General features: G+C 37.5%; 1 protein-coding gene across 1 annotated transcript in view; it reads left to right on the forward strand.

The window, feature by feature from the left end:
* The window catches only part of LOC149188996 (pyrophosphate--fructose 6-phosphate 1-phosphotransferase subunit beta-like), a 79,811-nt gene that overhangs the window by 22,105 nt on the left and 42,445 nt on the right, over window positions 1–15,261 (forward strand). Inside the window, exons 2-3 of the mRNA XM_089410097.1 lie at window positions 3,556–3,659; window positions 3,830–4,083. Of these exons, the coding sequence (XP_089266223.1) occupies window positions 3,556–3,659; window positions 3,830–4,083 (358 nt within the window). The remainder of the gene's footprint in view (window positions 1–3,555; window positions 3,660–3,829; window positions 4,084–15,261) is intronic.

Genomic DNA, 15,261 nt, shown 5'->3' on the forward strand with positions numbered 1-15,261 from the left:
AGGAGCTTCTGTGATGGCTTCCTTCATTCACTAAAATGATTTCTTAGTTTCATCGCTCCACTTATACACAATGTCCTTTTCCATCATTAGCTGCATAGGACGCACTATTTCTGCAAAACCTAAAACAAATTTCCTAACGAAATTAATTTTCCGAACGAAAGATTACATTGCCTTTTTATTTGCAGGGGGTTGTATTCTCATGATAGTCTCTACTCTTTCAGGATCAATAAAAATCCCTTCTTTAGAGAGGATATGACCCAGTAGTTTCCCTTCTGTGACTACAAATATGCTCTTCTTGGGATTCAACGATATTCCATACCTTTGGCAGCTTTCGAAAATCTGTTTTAGGTGATAAATATGATCTCTTCTATGATATGAATACATAGTGAAGTCATCCATGTAAACCACTACTGATCTGTTAATCAACCCTCAAAAAGCTATGTCCATAGCTCTCTGGAATGTGACGCCCACATTAATAAGTCCAAAAGGAATTTTACGATATGCGTAGGTGCCCCATTTAGTGTTGAAGGTTGTCTTCAGCTAATCCCCATTAGATACCAACACTTGATTATATCCTGAAAACCCATCTAATAGGGACAACATTTTAGACCCAGAAACGCACTGAAGAATGTGTTCCATAGAAGGGACAGGGTAGTTATCCTTTTGCAATGCTTTGTTTAGGTTTCTGAAATCGATACACAACCTAACGTCTCCATTTTTCTTTCTCACTAGTACGAGATTGACTACCCAGCGTGTGTGTCCGACAGGAAAGATGATTTTAACATCCAGCATTTTGTTTAATTCTTTTTTCACCAATGATTCTAGGCTTGGATGCATCTTACGAAGCTTTTGTTGGTAGGGCCTAGCCTCCTTTTCCAAAGGAATTACATGCTGCATAACACTGGTATCCAAGGTTTTTAGGTCTTTGTATGTCCATGCAAAGACATCCTTGTATTCTTTAAATAGCTTGACAAATGCAGCCTTTTCTTTTGGAGAGCACCCCAATCCCAAATTAACAGTTTTTGGGTCTTCTTTGGTTCCAAGGTTGACCAATTCGTACTTCATGGAGGAGCTATGCGTTTTGAAATTAGTTGGCTTCTTGAATTTACCATGCAGGTCATACAAGTGATCCATCTTGATAATTGACTTGGGAATCATATTGGATTGATCCTTTTCCTCATCTTCCCTCTCATTTATAAGCCCGTCGTGCTCTTTTTCATCAATGATTGCATTATTGAATGTCTTCTCCTAGTGTAAGAACTCAAGGATTTGCTTGTTATCTTCGAACACCTACTAATTTGAGATGTTATCAGGCACGGATGGTCTAAAAATCAATTCAACATAACATTTAATCTTCTTTAATCTAAAATCAAGCAAAAGTTCTACAGCCATACCAACCATCAGATTGACATCTTGGTTTTATCCTTGAGGAATGTATGTGATATTAAAAGAATCAAAATTTTCAATTAATTTCCATACCTCATGTAGGTACCTTACCAGGTGTGGCGGATTACAGTGTATCCTCTTCTTTACCTGGTCTACAATTATCTGTGAGTCACCAAAGACTAAGATTTTTTACCTTCATATCAATGGCCTTTTTCAGGCCCTGTAGCAAGCCTTCGTATTCTGCCGTGTTTTTGGTGCACGTGAACTCCAAAGGGCTAGCCATCAGATGTTGTTTCCCTTGTGGATCAACGAGAACGCTCCCATCACCTACACCTTCAAGGCAGTTAGAGCCATCAAAATAGAGTGTCCAAAATATAGAGTCTAGTGTTACATCAATTGAATTGCTTCCTACGAAACTAGTTCTATCATCTACTAATTGTAATTGTATTGATGAAAAGTAACGAGATCCTATTTGATTTTCTTACATAGGTTATTGATTTCAAAGTTTATAATTGAAAACATATAATGAAAACTTTGAGTACATTTGTACATGTGATGGAATGAAAAGGGTTTGATCATTGTTAGGTGACTTTTCCTAGAAAAAATTAACATAGTCTTAGACATCTTGCTAAATTGCACAAGCTTCGTGATCGCATTGATTTGTTGTATTTGTTTCTTGCTCTCACCCAAGCTCATGGTTTCTCACCCATCCTCTTAAAACTTTTGGACGTCTCTAAGTGAAATGAAGAAAGAACACGACATTATAATGATAAATGCAAAATAAGATCAATATTTTTTTTATTATGGTTGTGAAAATATATCTTAGAAAGTGTATCACTTCCTACATGTCAAGAAAAGTAACATATTTCTTAGATTTTTTCAACATATTCATAAATATCTTGATAAATTGCACAAGCATCATCATTGATTTGTTTTCTTTGTTTCTTGGTCTCACCTAAATTGTCTTTGTCTTTTTTTGTGTTGTCTTTTTTGTCTTTGTTTTCCTTATATATTATATTTGTAAACATTTGTATCGATGTTTAAATATTTGTTATATATACTAGTATTACTTTATTGATTGTAGTTGTATAGTATGTCCCCCCTAGGGAATTGCTCGACGAGGAAGAGGTGGTTGTAGTACAATCATTTGTTCAAGAACATGGAGAAAATATTGATGATCAAGCTAATGATCCTATGGAAGAAGATAATGATGTTGATAACATAGTTGAAGAAGATGGGAAAAATAGATTGATCCAGGAGACATTTAATAATGTTAGAATTGATGATGATGGAAACGAGTATGATGTTCGTGCTTTTGATATACTTGTACTTGAGAGGAAAATTCAGCCTTTTTATGAAGCCTTAGAAACATGTCGTTTATTTGTTGTATTGTTGCTGGTCAACTTAAAGGTGTTAAATGGTTTGTCAAACACATGTGTGACACAACAATAGGAAAAAAGTATTAATGTATTGGATTGCATTTGGGATGTCAACTCCATGAACAAATTTGAAGGGGAGAACATATTGGGGAAAGGTATAATCTGGAAAGTGAGATTTAAGTAGATAGTAGAGATTTGTAGTACATATGACTTATTTTTTCTATGTATATCGTACTTATTTAATTTTTAGTCTTCCTACATAATCCAGTATTATGAAGGTATAACATGGTAACTAATTATATATGTGTGTGTGTGTGAATTGTTTTATTTTAATATAGTGGGGCGAGAGTGGGATGAAATACATTTATACGTTGCGAACAATATTGATTGGATGAAAGTATGGATTGAACGATGCAAACAAGCTAATAATGGTAGGTTATCATAGTATGGTGTGTCTACATTGGTCAAAGAAGCTCAAAGTAGTGGAGATACCAATCTTACACAGAGGGAAATTGATTTAACATATGGTATAAAAGATTATCACACAAGAATATTCACCCATACTACTAAGTTTTTTTAACAATTATATCGATTCATATGGCATGTTTTTTCCTTAATTGGAAAATTTTCCAAGTATAAATATGCTTAGCAATTGAAAATGAAAATTTTATGTGTTTGACATATTGTAGTTGAAAACAAAACAATGTGGTGCAATGGCCTCAGATTTCATATCAAAAGGTTGGATGAAAAGATGAAAACTTATGATAATGGGATAACTGCGATTTTTCAGGTTATCAATGTTGCCTCTAGAGGTGGCATACATCCAAAATTCTATGAAAATTGATATTATGGGTATTCGCATGACATACTTGAATGTGACATTAAATCCTTCAAGTTAGTTGTGTTCGGTGTCAAATGGTTCAGACTAGGAATCCGTGAACATGACCCTGATGGAACTAATATTGAGTATGCTAACGAATTTATGATGGTTGTTACAAGGAATGTTGAGCCATGATCATAGCCATATGTTCTTCCAAGATAATGTGAATACGTATTTTATGTAGATGTTCTAGGTAAATCAGGTTGGTCATATTTTGTTAGATATGATCCCAGAGGAAGGAACGTAAAGTATAATGTAGCGGAAGAAGATGAAATTAAAGAAGAAGATGATATAGAGGAGTATGGCTTTCATGCAGTGATATATGAATACATTGAAGAAGTTCAAGGAATATATGTTAATCTAGAAAGTGTTATTTTGGATGAACTAGATGATATTGACGTTGTGTCAGACAAACAAGTTGAAGAAGTTGAACCAAATGTAGAAAATCATGTTCCAGATGATGATATAGGCGATGATGATGATGTTGTTGATATGGAAAATCCTTTGAACATGAATTATGAACTAGATGATACAAATGATGAGTTGGATGAGGAATAAGATTAATTATATCAAAATATTGAAAAGTACGTCACTTCGTTTGTTCTCTTTCATTCACCTTAAATTTTTATTTTTCTATTTTTTATGTTTAAATGTTACTATGTTTCTTTCAAATATATTATAGTAGATAGATTGGGTATTAGGGAATTGAGAGTGATGTGATGGGGGAGGGGCCATATGAGCTTCCACCTTCAATTGTTTTGCCTTGTTTAGTAGATAATATATTATTCTTGAAATGAAGAGAAGCTCATTTAAATGTATACCATCATTTCAAAATTTAACTTTGGTTCGTCTAATAATTTCCAAGGTTTTCCATTTAATCATTATTAGTGGAAATTATGCTTTGACCCCGCATAAAGTCACCTATGAATGTTATTACACAAACTAGTAGGTCAAGTCTTGGATGTGTTATCACTGAGAAATACATTGGCATGTATATAAGTTAAGTCCAAAATTTCATGGGTAAAAATGAATGTTATTTGGTTGTTCTCCTATGTTTACCATTTAGGTGTCATGTTCTTCAATGAAGTTGTTGAGAATCATTTTCAAAACCACGAGTCACCCTTCATCATGATTCATTAAGATATGTCTTGTCTCGTATGTGTCATTTGTCCTTTTTCGCAATTTCGCAGCACTTTTCCGCAGTTTCGCAGCGCTGTTTGATTGGCTGATTTTGCAGCGTAGTAATGTTTTATCCTTTTCGTAGCGCCAGCCATTTCGCAGCACATGTCACCGAATTATAACCGTCTGCGCTACGAAATCGCGGATTCGGGATTTTGCAGCGCACATTCTCAAAATGTCATGTCCAGGGATGAGTCATTATGTCCGGTCAGATGGTTGTCAGTTTATGTACCTTCCAAACATTTAGAGGCATCATTTCCCCAATAGGTTCAGTGTCATGCACATTAGGTTCATTTAAATATCCTTGTCATGCATGCTTGTGTCATGATGTTCTATCATCATTATTTGAAGCGGCCAGCTTACATGTTAAGCTATTTGAATTGTAATGAGCCCGAATTTCTTCTTCAAAAGAGCTGCATTGCAAGCGAGCCCGTGTTCTAAAGTTCGAAGTTGCCTGTTGAGTTGAAGCTGCCGGTGTTACTGTGTGCAAAAAACTTTTCAAGGCGTAATGGAGAAGAGAGAGCATCGATCAGGAAGGTGCCAAAGAGCAGAACCCGAAGGATTAGACTTGACATTGAGGGAGGAAGGTGTTAAAAAGGCCTTCAAAGACGCTGGTTGCTGGAGTTTTTGTGAGAAGCTGAAGGGAGGACACACTCAGGTAACAAAGGAATTTGCATTAAATTTTACAGGCTTGAGTTCCAAAGTTTCTATGTTAGAATTTCCAGTGTCTCCAGAAGCTATTGCTAGGGTGACTGAGATTCCTAGAGGAGGCCAAGAGTGGTTCAAAAATTTCAAGTTTGATATGAGCCCCTGTAAAATATTCTTGAAGGAAGCCTATGTGAATGAAGATTTGACCAAAGCTGTACCAAGAAGTTATGTCAAGGAGAGTTATGCTATGCTGCTTACTTGTATTCAAAAATATTTAACTTGTGAGGGCAGGTATAACAAAGTTTATTCATATCATTTCAAGTTGTTGCTGCATTTCACCGGTAAAGCACATATAGATCTCCCATTCTACTTGTTTCGAAGCCTCAGTAAAATGTGTGATAAAATTCAATTGAGGAAGGACGATTGTGAGTCATCACTGTTTCATCATGGCCTAGTTAAACTATTAGTGATGGATGCCTTGCAAAAGATTGGTAAGGATTGGGAGTCTTTCATTTATATGGTCGGGTTCCAGAGCAAGACAGGCCTCACCCCACAGCCACTCAGAGAAAGAGAAGAGTTGATGGAGGAACCCACTATTGCTGAGCTTAGGAAAGAGGTTAGTGAGAAAAAGAAAGTTAAATCTCAGTTAAACAAACCAGTCAAACCCTTGATTATTAAAGAGCCGTCTCAGCCACCTCAGTCATCATCAAAGGGAAAAGTCAAGCAAAAGAAGGATGTTCATGGATCAGCTGAGTCTGAAAAAACATCAAGAGTCAAAACTAGGGGTCAACTAAGTAAAGAGAAAGGTAAATCAGTGGCTGTGGAAGAGAGTCCAATTTCAAAGGCCAGTCTAAGTGACCTACTTGAGGCTATTGAATTTGAACAAGGAGAACCAGTGCATCTTGAACCTATGCATATTGACTTGACCCAATCTTCTCCTGAAAGCACTAAGAAGTCAAAAGCCTCGAAAAGATTAAGGTTTGATGAGCCTAGTGAGGCCTTTATGTTCAAGCCAAGAAGGCCAGTTACGAGGAAGCAAATTAAAGAAGCTGAGAAGGTGAATAAAGAAGAAGAAGCTGTAAAGGAGAAAGTGCATAAGGCAAAGAAGGCTGTAAAGTCACCCAGAACTGAGGTAATTGATGTATTGACAAAAACAGTGGAGGCAGTCAAACATAAAGACAAGGATAAGAAGGTCATCATCACCCAAGGGGGAAATGTGATTGCCATCAAGAGTCAAGTGAGGACAGCTATGAAAGATCAGGTGGGAGCAGCCAAAGAAGAAATTGTCAAAGCCAAAAATGTGACTAAGGAGCGTGCTGTGAGATATGCCAATTATAAAAGAGCTGTGTTGAAGGGCAGCAGTAACTTAATGGGTCAGACAGAATCTGTGGCTGATGTATATACTTGGACTGTCCCAGCTCTAAAACAAGCAAAACTCCTCAAACAAATGAACCTGACTCTGAGAGCTAAAAACAAAGCTTTAAAGAAAGAAGTTTCAAATTTGAAGAGGCAGCTAGGTCAGCTAGCTCATTGATTTGAGGAAAAGGTGATATTTTCAGTTTTGGTCAATTTTGTTTGAGTTTCACTATTTTTGAAGTCATCTAAGTGTTTGGCACCTGTAGAAAGGGTTTGAAAGTTAAAAGTTCAAGTAAAGGAAACTTTAGTGCAAATGCGTTCTGTTTTGGTAAAAACAGCAGTTTCGTAGCGCGCTACGAAACTGCTGTAGGTGCTGATTTATAAGGAAAATAAGCAGTTTAATGGTGAGGTCATCAGATTTTTGAAGGAAACGCCAAAGTAATGAAGGAGATATCACTCAAGGCTATCCTAGCCATTTAGAGAATGACAGGTGGACCTTTTGGTAAAGGTAAAGTTTTTGTCTCAAGTTAAATTTTTGAAAAGCTACTTTATGACAAGTTAGGGTTTAACAGAATGGCATACGAGGAGTATCTTCTTGGTTCATACACCTGGCTATCCATGAAGCTTCCAACGCATTTGAAGTATGGTGAGGCTCGTAAGTTTTGGGATATTTAAGGAGCTGGGACATGTTGCTTGTTTTTCGGAGGATGGTAGGAGACAGGGACCATAGAAACAGGGGTTTTGATTCTAATGATAAATGATCCATCAGCGCCTTCAGGTATCCAAAGTCAGCGTTCCTTGCACCTGTAGCCCAGTCATCTCAGCCTAACCAACAAGAAGACAGCTGTCAAAGATCAAGAAAAGAATCATGCTACGAGGAGATGAAATTAGAATTTTAGTTTGATTAAGACTCTTTGTAATTACAGCTCAACACTTTGTGTATTTAATGAGTTTGTTTAAAGTAGATAAGGATAGTTAATGATAGTTCATCGAGCTCCCCTCATGCTTGAGGAGGAGACTCGAAGTAGTTAAGTATGTTTTCCTATATATAGCGAAAACTCTGATGTAATTCGGGTTGGATGTTATTGAAAAACAGAGTTTTACAGTTGCTTGTGTAAAGAGACTTGTTGCAGTAATATAAGAGATTACTTTTTCTTCTCAAGATTCATATTGTGTTAAAATACTCAAGATGTATGTGGTTTTGTCTTATCTTGCATATTTTACAGCTCCATAGATGTGCAATCACTCTGAATTCACCTAGTTGCTCAGATTTCCTGTGCATATTTATGAGTTGAGGTTCCTTTGAGAAATGTTTTGAGTGTTTAGACATTATATGCCTTGATTTCCATGAATGAGTAGTTGAATGGTTTACTGAAACGGTGTTTGACTCCATGAGCCCAATGGAAGAAATCTGATGTTGTCTGTCCAACCAGCATGTTTATTAAGTTCTCATTTCAAGAGTTAGTCCTCTTAGTGTTAATCACAATCAGTAGTTTATTTTGAGAGAGCCCTCTCAGGTTAGGGAGGCTAATCCTTAGCCAAGAGTCTGGTCTGAAGTAGTTACATAAAGTCTAACTGGTAGCAGCCATCAGTACATGATTTTGTGATAACAGGATGCATAACAAAAATTTGGGATTAAGTGCCACTGCCACCATAGCCTAAGTCCCCTTCTCTTCTCATATTTTCTTCGATAGGAGGAGTCCTAGTATTCCCTACTTGTGATAGGCGAGTCTTGGAAAAAATTTAAAGTAGGGAAAGGATAATTCATTTAGTGGAAAGATACAATAAGGGCTCAAGCCCTCGGAATAGGCTTCAAATATTTCCATGAAATACCCCTTGACATTTAAGCTACACGAGGCCTAGGGTTGAGGTACAAGTCATGATGTAGCTATGCCCAAGGTCAAGGTAATGAGAGAAATTTTTTCTAGGATGATATTCTTCACAAATGTAATAATCCAAAACCTTCAAATAATCCCCTAAGTTTAAGGAGGACCTTCTAGGTTCCCAACTTGGTTCAACAACTAGGGCATCAAATATCTCAAAATATTTGTCAGTATGTTGAGCCTCTATAAATTTTGGGCTCTTATATATCATGGAAAGTAACAATGAAGTTTCTACAAGGGGTTATCATAATGATTTTTAAAATTTTGACTAAACAAATGTTTAGGTGTTAAAAGTTGGTTTATAATTGATTGATTATGCAACATGGTACTAACAAATGATAATATTTTGTTTTTATTGATGAGCTAATGATTTGTGTTGATTGATATATTTGTTTCTCTACTACTAGGAGGCATCACCATTATTCTCATCACCATCATCATCATATGAAAGTGTTATCAATTGATTGTATAATTTATTGTTTTGCACTATCTATTCTTTGCAAGTTTTAGTGAATCGATTTCTAGAGGGTTGCAGAAGTCTCTTGAGCTAGTCATGATGTGACTTGAGAATGGGGCCAACATTGATTTTTGTTTCAGTTTGTGCTCATATGCACTAAAATTTGACATGGTTATGGTATATGCATGCATTGACGATATGGGAGGGTTTTGAGACTCAAATACAACTCACAGAAAGAATTTGTTGAAATGTGGAAACAAGAATATTCCAATTTAATTTGTCCTTGAATTAAATTGTGAATTAAAATTGAATTTAGTCTTAACAGCTACTTGAAAATAATTAATTAATTTGTTTCAAGTTAATTAGTTGGAGAAATTCAAGTTAGAAGTCTTTCTAAAGTCATGCAAGAGTTATCCCTAAAATTTAGGAGATAAGAGTGAGTTATATTTGAGTTGTAATTAGTTGGCTCAGTTTACTGAGTTAAGCCCAGTTAAATTAGTTCCGAACTGTTGGAGGAACTAATAGAGAGTTAATAGTCAGTTGATGCATGCATGCACTCAACTATTGTACTCCAGTTAACTGAATATTCCCTCATCAGAAACTCATGCATGTCTATTCTGAGAAAGACCCAGTTGAGCTAAATGTCAAGGACAATGTACTATCAGTTTCATGTGTTTTCCTATAAAGAAAACTCATGCATGTAGAAGGATCAATATTCCTTGGGGATTGCGTAGTTCTGACAGTGTGTGAGAGCAGTGTTCCATTTGGTGAGGTGAGAATCATCCACTAGGAACAACACAAGGAAATAGGAGCTTGGAGGGCAAAGAGGAAGGCTTGTGAGAAGCTAGGATTGCCTGTGAGCATCTGTGAGGATTGTACTAAGAGCTGGCTAGCTATGAGAGCTAAGGCTTTGTATAATTCCTATGTATTTCCACCTTGTATGATAATACAGATAGTGGGGTTTTTAGCTGAGGCTTTCCCCAAAGTATTCTCATGTGTATTGTGCATTGATTATTCTTCTTCTGGTTATATGTGTTCAGCTCGATCTTTAAGCTTCTGAAAATTGATAGTAAAAGTAGGTTATAGTATTCTGCTTTAGTTATATTGCATTATCAGGTTAATCTATAGTCATATTTTCTACATGGGCTTAAAGAGAGATTTGTAGAGAATTTGAAGAATTTCTACATGGTATCAGAGCCAAGTTTATCAGAGATGTGAACAGTATACTGAGAAGAAAATTCAAAGTTTGAAGTTCAGGGTTGCAAGTGAAAATAGAATTCTTATCATACTTCAAGTTTGGCCAATGGCGTTCTATGGCTTGAGACTTGAGTATGCCTTGGAAGGTAGCTCGAATTACATAGCATGGAAAGATAGAATGGATTTTGTATTAGAAGACAGCGGCTTGAAGGATTTCATTGATCGAGAAATCCCAAAGCCAGCCTCAACTAATGCACAAGAGTTGGCTAAGTGGAAGAAGTGTGTGGCAAAGGCAAGACAAATCATCCTTGAGGGAGTTCAAGAACATATTGTCTCGAGTCTTCATGGGAAGGGTACTCCATTTTCAATGTGGAAGACATTGAAGGACCTCTACCAGAATAGTAGTGACTAGAGGACATTGGCGCTCAAGGATAAGCTTTGAAGAATCAAGATGGAGAAGGGTGATACTATTTCCACATATCTGAACAAGCTCACCACTTATAGAGATGAGCTTGACAGTGTGGGAATAACTATTTCCGATGATGATATGGTAAGCCTCACTCTCCTTGGCCTTCCAAAGAGCTGGAATAGCTACCAGGACTCTGTGAATGGAAGGGAGAAACTGTAGGATTGGGAACAACTGTGGTCGGATCTCATGCAGGAGGAGATTAGGAGGAGCACATGAGATGGTTCTTCATCCAAGGGTGATGATGAAGAAAATCTGGCCTTAGCAAGTAAGGCAAGGAAAGGGAAGGGGAAGGCTTCCCATTTCAAATCGAATTCTTCTCATGGAGGGAAAAAGGGTGACAAGTCTAAAGTAAGATGTTTTAATTTTCATGAGATGGGACATTATGTGACTAATATCCCATCGAAGAAGTCCAAGAAGGGATCCTCGAAAGGATCGAAAGATGAGGCATTAGCCTCTCAGTTCGAAATGGACTTTACCCTCATCACATACATGGTGTCATCGATGATGGGTTGTCTCTGGTATGGTAAAAGTTTAATCAGTACCTTGGAGGAGAAAGACCTCAAGATGTGCATAGAGATGGGTGACGACGGGAGGTATAGTGTTTCAAGAGTGGGAACGGTTGCTTTTCAGAGGGAGCATGGAGCTCCTCTCACCTTGACAGATGTGAAATATGTGCCTGGACTGAAGAAGAACTTGGAATCAGTCGTGATGTTGGAGGACAAAGGCTACAATGTTTCCTTTAGTAAAGGAAAGGCATTCCTAAGACACATAGCCATGGGTCAGACCAAGAGGATAGGGATTCGGGTGAAGAATCTCTATAAACTAGAGGTAGATTATTGTGTAGCATTGAGTACGAAAGAAAAATTGGTGCAAAGCCAAGACATTGGCAAGTTGTAGCACAAACAGTTGGGCCATTTGCATCATGGGGCTTTGAAGATAATGCAACAGATATCTACAGGACTTCCCAAAGGTAAACTTGAGCAAGTTGACACAAGCAAATGTTGTACCTTGGGAAAGTACACCAAGTCGTCCTTTCATGATCGAGACAGTCTAGAAAAAGCTATCTTAGAGCAAGTTCATACTCATTTGTGTGGACCATTCTCGATGGCATCCACAGCGAAGCAAAGGTATTTTGTGATTTTCATTGACGATTATTCTCGTAAATTCTGGATTTATTTCATGTAGAAGAAGGACCAAACCTTCACAAAGTTTTGTGAGTTCAAAGCTTTGGTCGAGAAAGAGTCAGGGAAGAAGATCAAGGCCTTAAGAAGTGACAACAGTGGATAATATGTCTCTCAATATTTTAAGTACTTCTATGCAACAGAAGGAATTAAACGAGAGTTGATGGCACCTCATAACCCACAACAGAATGGGGTGGTTGAGAGGAAGAACAGAACTATTTTAGGGGCAGAATGGGTAATGTTGCATGACCAAGGCCTACCACTTCACTTGTGGGCTGAGGCATGCAACATAGCGGTCTATTTTCCGAATAGAAGCCTGCATCGCATACTTGGGATGAAGACACCAAAGGAAGCTTTCTCTGATAAGAGACCTGTCACACTGAATAAGTCGATCTTGCGGACAAGATAGACCTTCCTAGAATCTAAAGAAGACCTAATGACAAGCAAACCAACCAGACATTATCTTTCTCTAAATATGCTTTAATAAACAATAGCAAACAAGTGTTTTTAAGGCCTACCTTAGGTCCAACGCAAGCTTGTGGATGCCCTCGCTCCTTTGATCCAAATGAGCTCCTTTTCGCGAATCTGCAAACACAAACAAGGCAAACAAATTAAATAGCACCTGAAAAGCCAATTGCATAAAACATATTTAACATGAAAGTCAAGGAGTCCATGAAACAAATAACATAAGATACTTGTTGAGAAAAATGAGTTTGATTGTATTAATTCAAAAGAAGAAGAACTTTACAACCTTTGCCTTGACGTTGTACAAGCTCCTCCCAGGGTCCAGCAAGAAGTCTCCTCTACTTTGACAAGTTTCACTCACTCCCCAATGAAGCCAAAAAGGTATGTGATCTCTCCTCTTAAGCTCAACTAGGAAGTCTTGATTTCACCAGCATTTACCCTCAAAAATGTTCAGCTTCTAACCTCCTTAGCAACCAGCCCAATGCCTGTATTTATAGTGCAATGGAGGGAGGTTACTAGGTCCTCCTTCAAAGGGATAAAGCCCTCCTTCAAAGGGATAGCTCCTATCATCAAGGGATTAGCTCCTTCTCTTTTGGGATGCATGAACCACCTCAGAGCGAACAATCCACGTCAAAATTCCTTCTAGAAACCTCTAGAATTAACCCAAAGTGAGTTTTTTAAGATAAAACTTGCGCCTTTTGACTTTCACAGGGGTCCGCACCTACACCGTTAGGGACAGAGCATGTAGGTCCATAATTTTTGTACACAGAAGGTGCGGGACCGCAGGTGACAGTGAGAGAAAGTGCGGAACCAGAGTTTCATTGATTTTTAATGTCTTTCTCCCATTTTCAAAGCTTGATTTGAAGAGCTGAGGTCTGAGACTTGCTTAGGAGGACAGTACAAGTGATGATAGACCCATACTGACTGCAAATAATCATGGTGACGATATTTTTGTGTAACATATTGCCCCCTAAAGTGCGAAGTCTGTAGTAGATGAGGATTTCTTATCATTTAGGAAGAGTGAAGTACTTTATCATTTCGAGGATCATCTTGTGGAGAGCCTGGTTGGAACCTGTAAAAACATTCAATGCAAGATATATATATGAGATCATATCATCGCTGAGGTAGGCATTCCCATACTCAGATTAAAACTGACTAGAAAACTAACTACTGCTCTGATATAGGAATGATCTTGTAAAAAATCACAAGTAAAGACTCATGTGGACACAGTATGGACGCAACCATCTGTTTATGAATAGTCCATTATATAATGAATACAAAATTCCTCGCAGCCTGGATTGTGGAAACTAGATCCAGGGTCTTCATTTCTACTTCCCGAAATAGTACGATTCTATCCATGCGAATGAATGTGTTGATGTCGAACATGGTAGAAACCACTTGATTACCAGTCAATGATGTAAACTGTTAACAAGTGTGAGAGAAACCACCAGTGATGTCAATGGCTCTCAAAGTACCCAGTACAATCCATGAGATGCGAATAAATGTATTGATGTCGAACATGTCACGGAATCCTTTGATCGAAAGTCAATGATGTAAACTGTCATCAAAGGCGAGAAACCTGCCATTGAGGCATGCAGATCTCAAGGTACTGACGATTCCTAGATCATCTTTCTAGATAATGAGCTGATGTCGATAGAAAGCGATCCGTCGTAGGCAAGCCCACAACACAAAATCATAGATCAAGTTGAAGAAATTTAGTTGCAAGGACTGACTCAGGGATGGTCAAGATGGATGACAAATATTTTGCAGATGAATGGCTTATTGGCAGTGACCTCTTGAACACATAACGACACGACAGATGGCTTGGTGACAATTGACCCAAAGTTAATACCCAGAAATCGGCTAAAGACTTTCAATGTGGTTTGATCAACTGTTAGGCAAAGGATTTCCCAACCCAGGTGAATAAAAGTGTCGTGTTCAAGAGTGGTTACAAAGTATGACAAACAGGTTCATTTTTCTCTCTTTTCCCCCACCATTTCTGGCAAGTACCTCTTTATTTTTGACAAGCTTGAGGAGGATAACATTTGCTTGATTATAAGCTCATCCTTCGGATGAGTCCAACTTAGTTTAAATTCGAACCCTAAGAAGGAGTGGTTCGTTCCTGTTTGTAATTGAACAGGTCCTTTACTGTGAAATTTTAACGAGTCCAGTATAGGAGAAACTCGGCGTTTTTCAATTTTAGAGAGTCTGAAAAAACTTAAGAAGACTCCAGGGTTGACCTTTTTCGTAAATTTGTGTCTCCCAAGCCCGAAAAAGTATAAAATAATACTTGAGAGAACCGCTTGATCTTTTACGACCAAGGAGTACTTTTCGTCATTAGTGCCCTTGACCCAAAAAAGTAAAAAAGCGATCAACGACACATCGTTTTATAACCGATATCGAATTTGAAACGACAAAAATCCAGCAATCTTTTCATGTTTTTTACGGTCGGAAAAGAGCTGTAAGTGGACCGTCTTTTATCCGTTTTAACGAGTTTAAAAGAAACACTCTGTAATATTTTCATGTTTCAGGAGTCAGAAAAGAGCTTAAATGTGACTCTACATGTTTTTTCGTCGAAAATGATAGATTTCGCCTGAATAATCCTTTATTCTGCACAAAAACACAAACATTACTCATACCTGTTTGAAATAGATAAAAATGTCGCAAAAATACCTTTCCAAAGTGAAACATAAAAAATTTGCAATTTATTTACTCAAAAAACTTATAAAAAGGGTCTTTGTCAATTCATTTTTACCGTTTGAGTTTGGGTGAGAAAATAGT

The sequence above is a fragment of the Pinus tabuliformis genome, chromosome 3_1 (assembly GCF_031772625.1).
Source record: "Pinus tabuliformis cultivar Carrire ecotype Pingquan chromosome 3_1, CPIR1, whole genome shotgun sequence".
NCBI lineage: Eukaryota > Viridiplantae > Streptophyta > Pinopsida > Pinales > Pinaceae > Pinus > Pinus tabuliformis.